We start from the raw sequence: 13,230 nt of genomic DNA, 5'->3' as shown, positions 1-13,230 counted from the left end.
CGCTGGCGCCGCGCCCACACCCTGCCCGCGAGCCGTGGGACGCGGCCTGGGACCCGCCCGCGCCCGCCCACCCGCCGGCTCCACCTGCCGCTCCCGGCTGCGCCCGCGGACCCCCTAATTGGCTGCGGGCGTTCCCGGCTCCGCCCGCCGCCGCAGGGCACTCTGGAGACTGTAGTCCGCCGCGCGCTCGGGAGCTCCGGGTGGGTCCTGGGGAGTTCTAGGGACCCCCTGGACGGAGCCGTCCTGAGTCTGGGAGACCAGCCGCGCCTTGTGGCGCCCCACGTTTCTCTGCCAACGAGACGGGGAGCGAATTGGCCTTCCCTGAGCGCGCCCCGATTGTCGTCCGAGGGCCAAGAAGGTGAGCCGGCTTTCAGCATTGAATCCGCCCCCGACCCGCCCTCGAGGTTGCGCTGCTCGCGCCCGCTTTTCAGGTGGTGGCGCCGGGCTGGGGAAGCACCGGCCCGGGGCTACCCATCCGCCGGCGGATCCGCTGCGGGATCCTCGGCGCGGTGCCGCCTCCTACCGCGCGCAATGCTGCGCCCCTGCGGCCGCGGTCGGTCCCCGGAGGCCCCGGCTTCCCGGATCGTTTACTGCTTCCCAGGCGCTCCCGGACCAGACCCAGAGCCGGCCAGCATCGGAGCCTGGGAGAAAGGGCCCCTGGGGACTCATCACAGCTTCACGGTGGATCTCCAGATGTGTCTGCATATTAAGTTAAAAGCTTCTGGTTCTTAATTTCCCGGTTTAAATAAAGTGTCCTGTATGCAGCTCCTTCCCTGGTGAGCTTTCTGTTACACTCCCCGCTTTTACTGAGCTATTTTCTTCTCTCTCTCTCTCAAATATATTTTATTGATTTCAGAGAGGAAAGAAGAGAGACAGAAATATCAATGATGAGAATCACTGATCTTCTGCCTCCTGCACGCCCCCTACTGGGGATTGAGCCCGCAAACCGGGCATGTGCCCTTGACTTGAATTGAACCTGGGACCCTTCAGTCCTCAGGACGAGGGTCTATCCACTGAGCAGAACCGGCTAAGGCCTCTCTCTCTCTCTCTCTCTCTCTCTCTCTCTCTCTCTGATAATGCCCAGTGCCATGCTCATACCTTGTTAATGTGAATAAAAATGTGTACTTTGAAAGTGAGTTTGGAGTTCTCAAATCTTTTTTTTAACCTTTTTATTGAATTTAATGGGGTGACATTGGCTAATAAAATTATGTGTCTCAGGTGTACAGTTCTATCATACACCATCTGTATTGGATTGTGTGTTTACCACCCCCAGTCAGGTCTCCTTCCATCACCGTTTACCCCCCCTGTACCCTCTTCTACCTGCCCTCTCCCCTGCTTCCCTCTGGTAACCACTATACTCACAGGCGTTCTCTTGTTCCCCAACTCTCAATGCAAACCAGTTACTCCTCTAAGTTCCTGCCTGATTCCTTCTCAGCTCTTAAGAGCTGCAATGATTTCATCCCTAAATTCGTTAGTTGTACGGAAGTTTATCCATATAGCACTCCTATGATATTTCTAAATTAGAACTGCTTTGAAACAGTTTATATAACATAGACATGATTTGTTCCTCAATGGTTTTGAGAAACCTCCCCATAAAACCATCTGAGCCAGATATCTTTTCTTAGCGTTTCATCATTGATTACTTTCTGGTTATTGGTTATGGTTATTGATTGATTCACATTTTTAACTCCTTCATAAGTCAGTTTTCATAAAATAACTTCTATTTATCTAAGTCTGTGCTGTCCAATATGGTAACTGTTGGGGTCCAACCCCAGCAGGCCCAGGGGTTCCCAAAGGTGTGGACGGAGTTGGCGAAGAAGGAATGACACGGAGACTGCGTTCAGTTGATTAGCATAGCCAGGTTCTTTTTTTATTGTCCTGTTACATCTGTATTTATACCATTTGATCCTATAAGTATGCCTCTATAATCACATCATGGTATGTTTTGGGTAACCTTCTACAGTTCCTTGTTTCATTTTTTAAATGTATACACCAGAAAATTTAAAACTACATATGTGATATATTTGTAGCTTGTGTTATATATTTATTGGATAGAGCTAATTTAGATTTTCAAAGTATTGGTATAGAGTTGTGCATAGTATTCTCATATATATTTTAATCTCTTCCTTATCAATAGCTTCCTTTCTCATTACTTTTTTATTGTTTGTTTTTGTTAATCCTCACCCAAGGATATTTTTCCATTGATTTTTAGGGAGAGTAGAAGAGAGAAGGAAAGACACAGAGAAATATCTATGTGAGAAAAACACATCAATTGGTTGCCTCCTGCATGAGCCCCGACCAGGGCCTGGGCCAGGGAAGAGCCTGCAACTGAGATACATGCCCTTGACCGGAATCAAAACCAGGACCAACGCAGGCCGACGTTCTATCCATTGAGCCAAACCAGCTAGGGCCTCATTCTTACTTTTTTAAGATCTTTTCTTCTCCTATCATATTTGCCAAAAAAAATTGTCTGTTCTTATTGATCTTTTCCTAAAACCAGCTTTTTAACCACTAGTTTATATAAAATAGGGGAGACAGAAGGACATGTTAACACATTGGAGATAAAATCTGCACAAATCAGGGTGTTTTCCTCTACATGACAATCTGGATTCTCCAACAAATAAATTGCAAAAAGAGTAAGAAAGATAGAAAGGGGGAACGTCACGATACTTATGAAGTGGTCTAAAGGTAACATATAGATCTGTTTGGAGTCCTGACTTGAATAATTCATCTGTTAAAAATATACCGTAAAAAGGCGGGGGGGGGGGTCAGTTGGGGGGAAAGGAGACATATGTAATACTTTAAACAATAAAAAAAAAAAAGTAAAAAGGTATATAAATGTCTAGTCTCTGTTCTGCACCTGAATCTAATATTATATGTCACTCATATTTAAAAACAAATTTTAACAAACAGCGACATTTGCATGCTGACTGGATATTTGATAACATTAAGAGATAATCATTGTTTCTTTTTAGGTATAAAAGTATGTGGTTATATATTTTTTTAAAGTCACTCTTTTTGAAATATTGAAATTTTTACAGATGAGAAGTCATAGCTGAGATTTGCTTCAAAATAACACAGAGATGGTGGTAGTGGGTGGGTGGAGTATCGATGAAACAAGATTGACCCTGAGTTGATCATTATTGAAGCTAGGTGGTTACATGCAGGTGTATCACACTAACCCGCTTTGGGACAGGTTTGAAATGTTTTGTTATAAAGAACCTGAAGAAAAAAAGATCCTGTTTATACTAATCAAGCTTACTGTTTTGTTTTCTGGTTCACTTATGTCTGTTTTGGTCTGTAAACATTTCTTTCTCTCTTTGGTTTTATGTTACTTAATTTTCTGGGTTCTTTTAGAATTATGTGCCTTGTTCATTACTTGTTTTCTAATAAACACATTTAGGCTATAAATATTCCTCTGAGAATCACCCTGGCCGTGTAACATGTTCTCATACGTGTGCAGTTTCTCGTTCCTTTCCAGGGTGTGCTTTGCGTTTAGAACTGGTCATGTTTTAGTGAAGGAGGTTAACGGGAGGTGAGGGCAGGGCTGGAAAACTGAGAGGAAGCCCTCATCATTTGTTATTCTTTTTAAAATATGTTTTTATTGATTTCAGAGAGGAAGGGAGAGGGAGAGAGAGATAGAAACATCCATGATGAGAGAGAATCATTGACTGGCTGCCTCCTGCACACCCCACACTGGGGATCGAGCCTGCAACCCGGGCATGTGCCCTGACGGGGAATCGAACCGTGACCTCCTGGTTCATAGGTCGGGCTGGCTAGACATTGTTTATTGACTGCTAGTATTTCCTGCACTGTTCTATCGAGGAAGACCTCCTGCCAGAGCTTCCTGGTGTCCAACATTCTAGTTCCGAGGCTGCATTCTCTGCTCCGTTGCCTGTTGCCGGAGCCATGGGCATGAGGAGCTCCAAAATGAAACTGAAGACAGGGTCGTTTCTGTGGTGCCTCTACCTGGACAAGCTCTACTGCCTGCTGTCCCTGAGGAACATGAGGGCCTTGGTGGAGTACTTCAGCCTCCTCGACCCGCACCGCCACAACACCATGAACGGTCAGTGCTGTCAGAAACGTCTCCGCCGGGTCGCGACCTGGTGTCTAGTCACCGACTTACACTGAAGACTGGTGGCAGCTCAGTGAGGAGGGCACAGCTGCAGGCTCTGGGTTTAAATCCTGGCTCTGCCCCTTACCCCTTGGAGATCTGGAGAGTGCCATCACCCTCTTTATTATTTATTTACTAGAGACCCGGAGCATGAAATTCATGCACTTGGGGGGAGGTGAGTGGGGGGTCCCTCAGCCCAGCCTGCGCCCTCTCTCACAGACCAGAAACCCTTAGGGAGATGTCTGACTGACGGCTTAGGCCCAAGCTGTCCGTCAGACATCCTTAGCGCTGCTGTGGAGGTGGGAGAGGCTCCCGCCACCGCTGCTGTGCTCGCCAGCCTTGAGCCCAGCTTCTGGCTGAGTGGCGCTCCCCCTGTGGGAGCACGCTGACCACCAGGGGGCAGCTCCTGCATTGAGCGGGATTGAGCCGAAACCAGCTCTCCGACATTCCCCAAGGGGTCCCAGATTGCAAGAAGGTGCAGGCCAGGCCAAGGGACCCCACAGGTGCACCATCGGGGCCGGGGAGGGACGCGGGAGGTTGGCCAGCCAGGGAGGGACCACGGGAGGGCTCCAGGGCGTGTCAAGCCCATCTTGCTCAGTCCTATGGCCGGACCCCAGCAGCAAGCTAACCTACCAGTCGGAGTGTCTGCCCCTCTGGTGGTCAGTGCATGTCATAGCGAGTGGTTGAGCAGCCTTAGCATATCATTAGCATATTACACTTTGATTGTTTGAATGGACAACCGGACTACCAGACACTTAGCATATTAGGCTTTTATTATATAGGATTTTTTCTTCAATTTCAGATATTAGGCTTTTATTATATAGGATTTTCTCTTCAATTTCAGAGAGGAAGGGAGAGGGAGAGATATAGAAACCGCTACCAAGGATCAAGCCCGCAATCCAGGTATGTGCCCTGACCAGGGATGGAACCAGGACCCCCTGGTTCATAGGTCAACGCTCAACCACTGAGCCACAGCGGCTGGGCTCAACACCCTGTTTAAGTCTCACTTTCCTCGTCTGTGAGTGAGGATTCTGATAATGGAGTCCATCTCATGGTTGGGGGAGAAGATAATTGCATGAGGCAATTATGGAAAATGCATGGCACCTGGTGAGGACTTGGCGTTCACTGTCATTGTAATTATTCCTGGGGGTCGAGCCCCCTCAGCAGCAAGACTTCTCATCTGTCAAATGGGATGTTTGTATCAAATAAATGATATGCAAGGTCCCTTCTAATTCTTGGTAATTGTGAGTGACCAACAAGTACTGACCATCCTCACCTTGCCTTTGAGTGCACAAACCAATAGAAGATTAGTCAAAAGACTTTAGGGGTTTTTATAGGACTGAGTAGAAAGCAGGTTTCCTATCCATTCATTGTGACCTGAGAGAGATTAAGGTCATTTGTGAATAAGGGGTTTCTTCCATAAAGATTTTTAAGAGTTCATTCAATCTTTAAAATATAATTTAAAAAAACACCTTCATTTTCTCATCATTTCCTGCCTCAGTGTTTCTCGTTACACATAGATTTTCACAGGGTATGTCACCAACTCTTTGCAAAAACGCAGTCCCTGATCACGCAGCTGCAGGGCACCGAGCTGTAAACAGAAAACCTGGGACTGAAGCCCAGGGCGTTCGGACTCCAAAGCCCACTCTTAGTCTCACCGGAATGTCTGCTGAGTCTGGTCTCCCTGGCAACTCCCTCCCTCCCTGATGATGCAACACCCGAGAGGGGCAGGCTGCGTCTTCTGGTCGCCAAGGGACTGGATAGTGACCTGAAAGCGTGAGACACAGCCCTGAGTCCTGCCTTCCTGCAGGGGGTGTGACATGGGAAATGCATAGCACCTGGTGAGGACTTAGTGTTCGCTGTCATTGTCATCATTGACTTAAGGCCCTGGAGACGTGAGTGGGCCAGAGCCAGCTGCTTTAAAAACAGCATTTGTTGCCCAGTCAGTGAGGCTCAGTGGTTGAACATCAACCCATGAACCGAGAAATCCCCGATTCGATTCCCAGTCAGGGCACATGCCCAGGTTGTGGGATCCATCCCTGGTAGGGGGTATGCAACAGGCAGTTGATCAATGATTCTCTCTCATCATTGATGTTTCTCTCTCTCTCCCCCTCTCCCTTTCTCTTTGAAATCAATAAAAATATATTTAAAAAAAGAAAGTAGCTACTGTCCCACACCAAAACATCTCTCAAGGTGCAACTGCACAAACATCACTGGAAATACACACACACACACACACACACACACAACACTCTAGGGGTCCAGTGCACAAATTCGTGCACCTTGAAAGGACCTGTGGGCCGCGAGGCTGTGGTGGGCACAGGGGCGGGTCTCAGCCCATCCTCTGAGTCCCTGCCTGGCCCCTCCCACCATGGTCCCTGTCTGCTGGCTGCCCCATTCCCACCGCTGCCTCTCTCACCCGCTGATGGCATGGCTCCCACCTGCTGATGGCACAGAGCGATTGGGGCTGGCGCCATCAGTGGGTGCGAGTGGCAGCTGCTGCCCCTATTGCCTCTCAGGAGCAGGGGGAGGTGGAGAAGCCCTCAGGGGCGATGGGGGCTGGCAGGCGCCGCTCACACCTGCTGACTGATGGCACTGAGTGATTGGGTTCGGCAGTGGGTGCGAGCACCAGGTGGGACCGTAGTGCATGGGAGCAAAGAATTTTCAGTAACCACCAGAGGCTTGCCCTGATGACAGCGACCAGCACCCTGCCTTGGTCTGGCGCCCCCACTCACCTGCTCCACCATCCCGCTGTGGTTGATGCCTGCCATGTTCCATGCGTGCCCCCTGGTGGTCAGCACACGTCATAGCGACTGGTTGTTCAGTTCGATTGTTCCACCGTTCGGTCTATTTGCATATTAACCTTTTATTATATAGGATATCTATATAGTGTGTTGCTCCCACATGCTCATACCTGGAGGGGACTGGGAAGGATCATCAAGAGATCATCAGAAGCCCCCGAACCAGGACATGTGACTGGCTCACTGTGACCTTAGCGAGCTTCCACTGGGACTCCAAACTGGGGATGCTCTGTGTGCAGGGGAGGAAGCTCTGTGGCCTGTAGGTTCGGGGAAATCGCATGTAGACAGTGACCCGTGAGACGCCCTCCGTGACCCTGGGCGATGTGTGTGCGCCACCACGCTTGTTCCTTTCATCTTCGACCCCGAAAGAGATGATTAGTGAGTGGGATTTCAGCACTAACCTTCCCTGTGAGTGGAATTTCAGCACTAACCTTCCCTGTTCTTTAAATTACAGGATTGTTGTCTCTGATTGTAGGACTGAATATGCCCTGGCACTGGCAAGGCTGTGGCATCAGGTCACGTTTGGATCCCAGCACGGCCCCTAAGGGTGGTCAGCAGCCGTGGCATCACCTGGAGCTGGTCAGAGATGCACGCCGGGTCCCAGGCCGGGTCCCACGCCGGGTGGCACACCGGGTTTCCCGCATCAGAGTCTGTGCTTCCACAAGACCCTCTGGTGACTGGTGTTGCTACCGTCGTAGCAGCGCTGCATAGACCAGTTCCTCTCTGAGGCTCCTTATGACAGGGTGTGGTGCCCCTCTCCCTGCAGGGCTGTGTGTTCCAGGAGAGGTGGCCTTTCAAGGATGAGCCCTAACGGCTTCACCAGCAGCGGTGCCTTCCCCTCGTAGCCAAATGCACTCGCTTTCATAGAAGCACAAGGCATATTGATGCTTTTATGGAAGGGGAATGATTTTTTAAATTTCTCCTGTTTTAATCGTCTCCTCCAATGAAAGGCCCAGTGAAAGATCAGCTTCTCCATGGAAGTGTCCCAGGTCCCCAGTGAGCATTAGCTCTTCCTTCATGTACGGGGAGCATGCGCCTTTCACTGGTCACCTCTACACACCTGTCCGCCCGCGGAGTGCGTGAGCTGGGTCAGGAACCAAGTCCTCTCTGCCCTTGCTCTCCCGCCTCCGGTGCATCCTTTTCCACACAGCTCAAGGGCAATTAAGGGTTAAGAAATCGTGGAAGGTGCAGTGGCAAAGCCAGAAACAAAATAGTATCATTGCTAGCCCTGCTCAGTGGTTGAGTGTTGTCCTCTGAACCAGGTCACAGTTCAATTCCTGGTCAGGGCACATGCCCAAGTTGAGGGCTCGATCCCCAGTGTGGGGTGTGCAGGAGGCAGCCAATAAGTGATTCTCTCTCATCATTGATGTTTCTCTCTCTTCCTCTCTGAAATCAATAAAACGTTTTTTTTTTAAAAAAAAGATTTTGAGCCCTAGCTGGTTTGGCTCAGTGGATAGAGCGTCGGCCTGCGGACTGAAAGGTCCCAGGTTCGATTCCGGTCAAGGGCATGTACCTGGGTTGCGGACACATCCCCAGTGGGAGATGTGCAGGAGGCAGCTGATCGATGTCTCTTTCTCATCGATGTTTCTAACTCTCTATCCCTCTCCCTTCCTCTCTGTAAGAAATCAATAAAAAATATATTTAAAAAAAAAAAATAAGTGATTCTCTCTCATCATTGATGTTTCTCTCTCTTCCTCTCTGAAATCAATAAAACGTTTTTTTTTTAAAAAAAAGATTTTGAGCCCTAGCTGGTTTGGCTCAGTGGATAGAGCGTCCGCCTGCAGACTGAAGGGTCCTGGGTTTGATTCCGGTCAAGGGCACATGCCCGGGTTGTGGGCTCGATCCCAATTGGGGGGCGTGCAGGAGGCAGCCGATCAGTGATTCTCTCTCATCATTGATATTTCCATCTCTCCCTTCCTCTCTGAAATATATATATTTTAAAAATATATATATAAATATATATGTTTTATATATATATTATATATATATATTTTTTTTTAAAAAGATAAAAAAAAAAAGAAAATTGTTGCTTTTCCCAGGTCACAGGCTTCCAACATCAGTACCATCGAGGCGGCTCCCAGTTTGTTAGCCTTTGGAGCTGTTTCTGAATAATCCATCTCCTCATCTTCCCCCCACCCAACAGATATGATGTTCTACCACTTCCTTCATCATGTGACTAACTGGAATCGGAAACAGATCATGAAAGTGTTCCACATGCTGGACTGGGAAGCGGCGGGCGAGATCACTTTTGACCAGTTCTACGTGCTGGTGTGCTTACTACTGGCACACGAGGCGAGTATCGGGCCGGGCCCTGGGGCAGCTGCCACCATCTTGCTAAAGGTAGCCCTGAATTAAGAGTACACCCAACATTTTCTTCCCTTTCACTCAAATCAGGAAGGAAAAAAATGTAGGGGAGAACTAGTTCTGGTTCCCAAGTGGTCCATCCATAACCTAGACACCCCCAGTTGCTACCCAGCCTCTCCCCTGCCACCTCCCCCTTCTCGGAGAAGTTCCCAGAGGGATGGGTGGTGGAGATGGGTTCCCGCCTGACCTGCACACACTTCTGGTGTGTGTTTACCTCCCACTCGTTACCACCAGTGTCCTGACGTTTCACAAGTAGGTTTGCAGTCAAGGTGAGGACATGCGTTCTAGTGGCCAGGGGTCTGTCTAGCACAGCGGTTCTCAACCTGTGGGTCGCGACCCCTTTGGCGGCCGAACGACCCTTTCACAGGGGTCGCCTAAGACCATCCTGCATATCAGATATTTACATGACGATTCATAACAGTAGCAACATGACAGTTATGAAGCAGCAACAAAAATAATTTTATGGTTGGGTCACAACATGAGGAACTGTATTTAAAGGGCCAGAAGGTTGAGAGCCCCTGGTCTAGCAGAGTGATCACTACAGGCTGCTCAGTTCCCCCGGAGGACAGATGCCGGAGCAGGACCCGTAGCATGACCACGGCACCCTTTCGCCCCTGAGCCTCTGTGATTCCCCCTTTTGCCTTTCGCTCTCTGGGGAACGGACTAGGGCGCAGAGGAGGAGTCTTGATGTGGCAAGTTTAGGAAGCAGCACCAACAATGCTGTTTCTTGGCGGACCCATTTCTCTCCAAACAGAACCACTTGGAAGAGCAATTTATCTTCCGCCATTCCCGGCACGTCTTTGACCTGCTGGACCTGGACGGGGAGATGAAAATCGGGGCGGAGAGCTTCCGAAAGTACGACTTTCTCTTCAATATTAAAAAACATGAGCTCCGAGAGTTCTACCGCAACTTCGACATCACCGGTGACTGTGTGAGTGCAGATCCCTCAGGGATGGCCTGGCAGCCTCCCTGTCCTGAGGTGGAGGGCAATGTCCTACTACCTAGTCCAGGGGTCCTCAAACTACGGCCCGCGGGCCACATGCAAACACAAATATTGTATTTGTTTCCGTTTTGTTTTTTTACTTCAAAATAAGATATGTGCAGTGTGCATAGGAATTTGTTCATAGTTTTTTTTTTTTTTAAACTATAGTCCGGCCCTCCAACGGTCTGAGGGACAGTGAACTGGCCCCCTGTTTAAAAAGTTTGAGGACCCCTGACCTAGTAGACAGGTGAGGAGGGGGGTGAGAAAACCTGCTCCAGACGTAGCTGGTTTGGCTCAGGCCATAGGACCTCGGCCGGCGGTCAGAAAGGTCCTGGGTTTGATTCCAGTCAAGAGCATATACCTCGGTTGCAGGCTCCTCCCTGGCCAGGGACCTGGTCGGTGTGCATGCAGGAGGCAACCAATCAATGTGTTTCTCTCACATCGGTGTTTCTCTCTTGTCTTTCCCTCTCTCTGAAAATCAATGGAAAAAATATCCTCAGGTGAGGATTGAAAAAAAAGAAAAGAAAAGAAATAAAACCTGCTCCAGCATGCCATGGCACTGGGATCAGAAAAACTGGAGATTCATAGGCCCATGAAAGAGAGAGGACTGAATAAGTGCTACATACGAGAATATGGATACAAAATTACAGAAGCTTAGAGAAGGATATACATTAACTAGAGATCCAGTGCACAAAATTAGTGCACGGGTAGGGTCCCTAGGCCTGGCCAGCAATCAGGACCAATCTGTGGGGCAATTGGCGGGATGATTGGGTCCCCCTGCTGGCACCCACCTTGGCCCGTCTGGCACCGCCTGCTCGCCGGCCCTGCCCGGATTGCCATGCTGCCAGACGCCTCCCTCTGCAGGAGGCAACTGGTGGGGCGATGTGGGGGGGGGGCCTCTGCTGGCACACACCTTGGCTGGCCTGGGGCCTGTGGGCTGGGGGCAGCTCCTGTGTTGAGCATCTGCCTCCTGGTTGTCAGTGCGCGTCATAGCAACCGGTCGTTCCACCAGTCGTTCCTCCGTTCGGTCGATTTGCATATTAGGCTTTTATTATATAGGATATGGCAGGAGTTGGTGTTGGGGAAGGGCATAAGAGCTAAGTAGAAAGAAGAAATTCTGTGATGGGAACACAGGAGCAAAATCCTAAGAGACCACTATGGTGAAGACTGTGAATTCTGCCTATTTAACGAGGAAGTCCATGTTGGGGAAGCAAGGAGGAGGTGAGGCTGAGAAAGGTGGATCACATCTGAACCTCAGATGCCAGCCTGAAGCATCTAGACTTGAAGTAAAAGAAAGTGACTCTAGGTTCCTTTAGAGCAGCGGTTCTCAACCTGTGGGTCGTGACCCCTTTGGGGGTCGAACGACTGTTTCAGAGGGGTCGCCTAAGACCATCGAAAAACACATATATAATTACATACTGTTTTTGTGATTAATCACTATGCTTTAATTATGTTCAATTTGTAACAATGAAATTGGGGGTCACCACAACAGGAGGAACTGTATTAAAGGGTCCAGCATCAGGAAGGTTGAGAACCACTGCTTTAGAGTCTACAATAGACGCTCTGTTCCTGGCTCCTAGACTACAATCAGATGATAATTTTGTCCTAATTACTGAGTCTCTTTAAGTTTCCAAGTTTGTAAATGAGAAATGCTTACAATCCTGCTGTCATCTGAAACAAAGTATCAAATCCTCCCTGAAATAATTTTTCTTTTTATCCCCCAACAAAAGCACCTGAATTACAAGGAATTTAAGCTGTTTACTATCTTCACCATGGACAAATACCAGGAGAAGCAGAAAGTAGAGAAAAAGGAGGAACAGAAGGCTCTGCTTGAAAAAGAATATGCCACAGAAAGTTAAGGGGAAGGCAAAAGAGAAACTTCTTGAAAGAAATTCATCTAAAAATACAATATAAGTAATTATAACTGTTAGCATGTTTAAAAATAAATGTGAACACCAAAGTGGTATGTCTACACATTCACTTGGATATATGAAGGGTCCAAATGAGTGTTCCTCAAACAGAAAGTTCTTAACTTTGATAACCTATTGACCTCACATACGGAACAAGAATGTCATGTGAAGTAACCACTCTCTTTGTCCATCCACATGTCCCGATTCTGCTGCTGCTTTTCAGATCAACCCTGTTCATTCGGTCCCTGTGTATCCAAATAATTACCAACACTTCCTGGGGCGGAGCAGTTGAAAGAAGGCAGTGCTTCCCCAGTATTAGTCCCTAGTGGTCCAACACCTCCAGACCCTTTCTAGTCTCCCAGTCCTTAGGCTAAAACTACCTGGATGAAACACTTCAAAATGGCAAATGGTGAAGTGCCTCCAACCACAAGGGAAACGGACTTTAAGGATACTGGGGCTGTGTTCTTCCTAGAATCTGAATTACTCTCTGAGTCAGGTGCTTAAGCAAATGGATCACATCTGCTAGGGTAGCCCGGCTGGTGTGGCTCAGTAGTTGAGCATCAACTGAACCAGGTCACAACTCCATTCCCAGTTGGGGCACATGCCTGGGTTGCAGGCTTATCAAAATTCTGCACTCGAAGGGGGGAGGGTCCCTCAGCTTGGCCTATTCCCTCTCGCAGTCCAGGAGCCCTCGGGGGATGTCCGAATGACAGCTTAGGCCCGCTCCCTGTGGTGAGCGGGCCTAAGCCGGCAGTCAGACATCCTTAGTGCTGTCGTGGAGGCAGGAGAGGCTCCCACCACCGCCGCTGTGCTGGCCAGCCATGAGCCCAGCTTCTGACTGAGCGGTCCTCCCCTTGGGGGAGTGCACTGACCACCAGGGGGCAACTCCTGTGTTGAGCATCTGCCCCCCTGGTGGTCAGTGCACATCAAAACAAACCAGTTGCCCCCCCCCTCGAGGTTGAAACCAGCTCTGAAATCCCCCCGAGGGTCCCTGGAATTGTAAAAAAGCGCAGCCAAGGCCGAAGGAACCCCGCTAGGGCAAAATCGGGGCCCGGGAAG

General features: G+C 49.2%; 1 protein-coding gene and 1 long non-coding RNA gene across 3 annotated transcripts in view; both read left to right on the top strand.

Moving 5' to 3' along the window:
• Positions 1-159: 159 nt before the first annotated feature.
• On the top strand, positions 160-764 carry LOC106694627. The gene is made up of 2 exons (XR_001345662.2): positions 160-358; positions 602-764. It is a non-coding gene; the product is annotated as an uncharacterized LOC106694627 (long non-coding RNA).
• A 3,166-nt stretch (positions 765-3,930) lies between these two features.
• EFCAB9 (EF-hand calcium binding domain 9) overlaps positions 3,931-13,230 on the top strand; it is a 13,033-nt gene continuing 3,733 nt past the window's right edge. Inside the window, exons 1-4 of one of the 2 annotated variants that reach the window (XM_023745465.1) lie at positions 3,931-4,066; positions 9,059-9,207; positions 10,034-10,210; positions 11,992-12,105. In XM_023745465.1, coding sequence (XP_023601233.1) covers positions 3,931-4,066; positions 9,059-9,207; positions 10,034-10,210; positions 11,992-12,105 — 576 coding nt within the window. Of the gene's footprint in view, positions 4,067-9,058; positions 9,208-10,033; positions 10,211-11,991; positions 12,222-13,230 lie in introns of those variants that run through there. The other variant, XM_014446515.2, reaches the window with a different exon arrangement.

This window comes from Myotis lucifugus, unplaced genomic scaffold (assembly GCF_000147115.1).
Source record: "Myotis lucifugus unplaced genomic scaffold, Myoluc2.0 scaffold_546, whole genome shotgun sequence".
Lineage (NCBI taxonomy): Eukaryota > Metazoa > Chordata > Mammalia > Chiroptera > Vespertilionidae > Myotis > Myotis lucifugus.
Note: the sequence above shows the minus strand (reverse complement) of the source record. Positions and strands in the feature narration are given on the sequence as shown.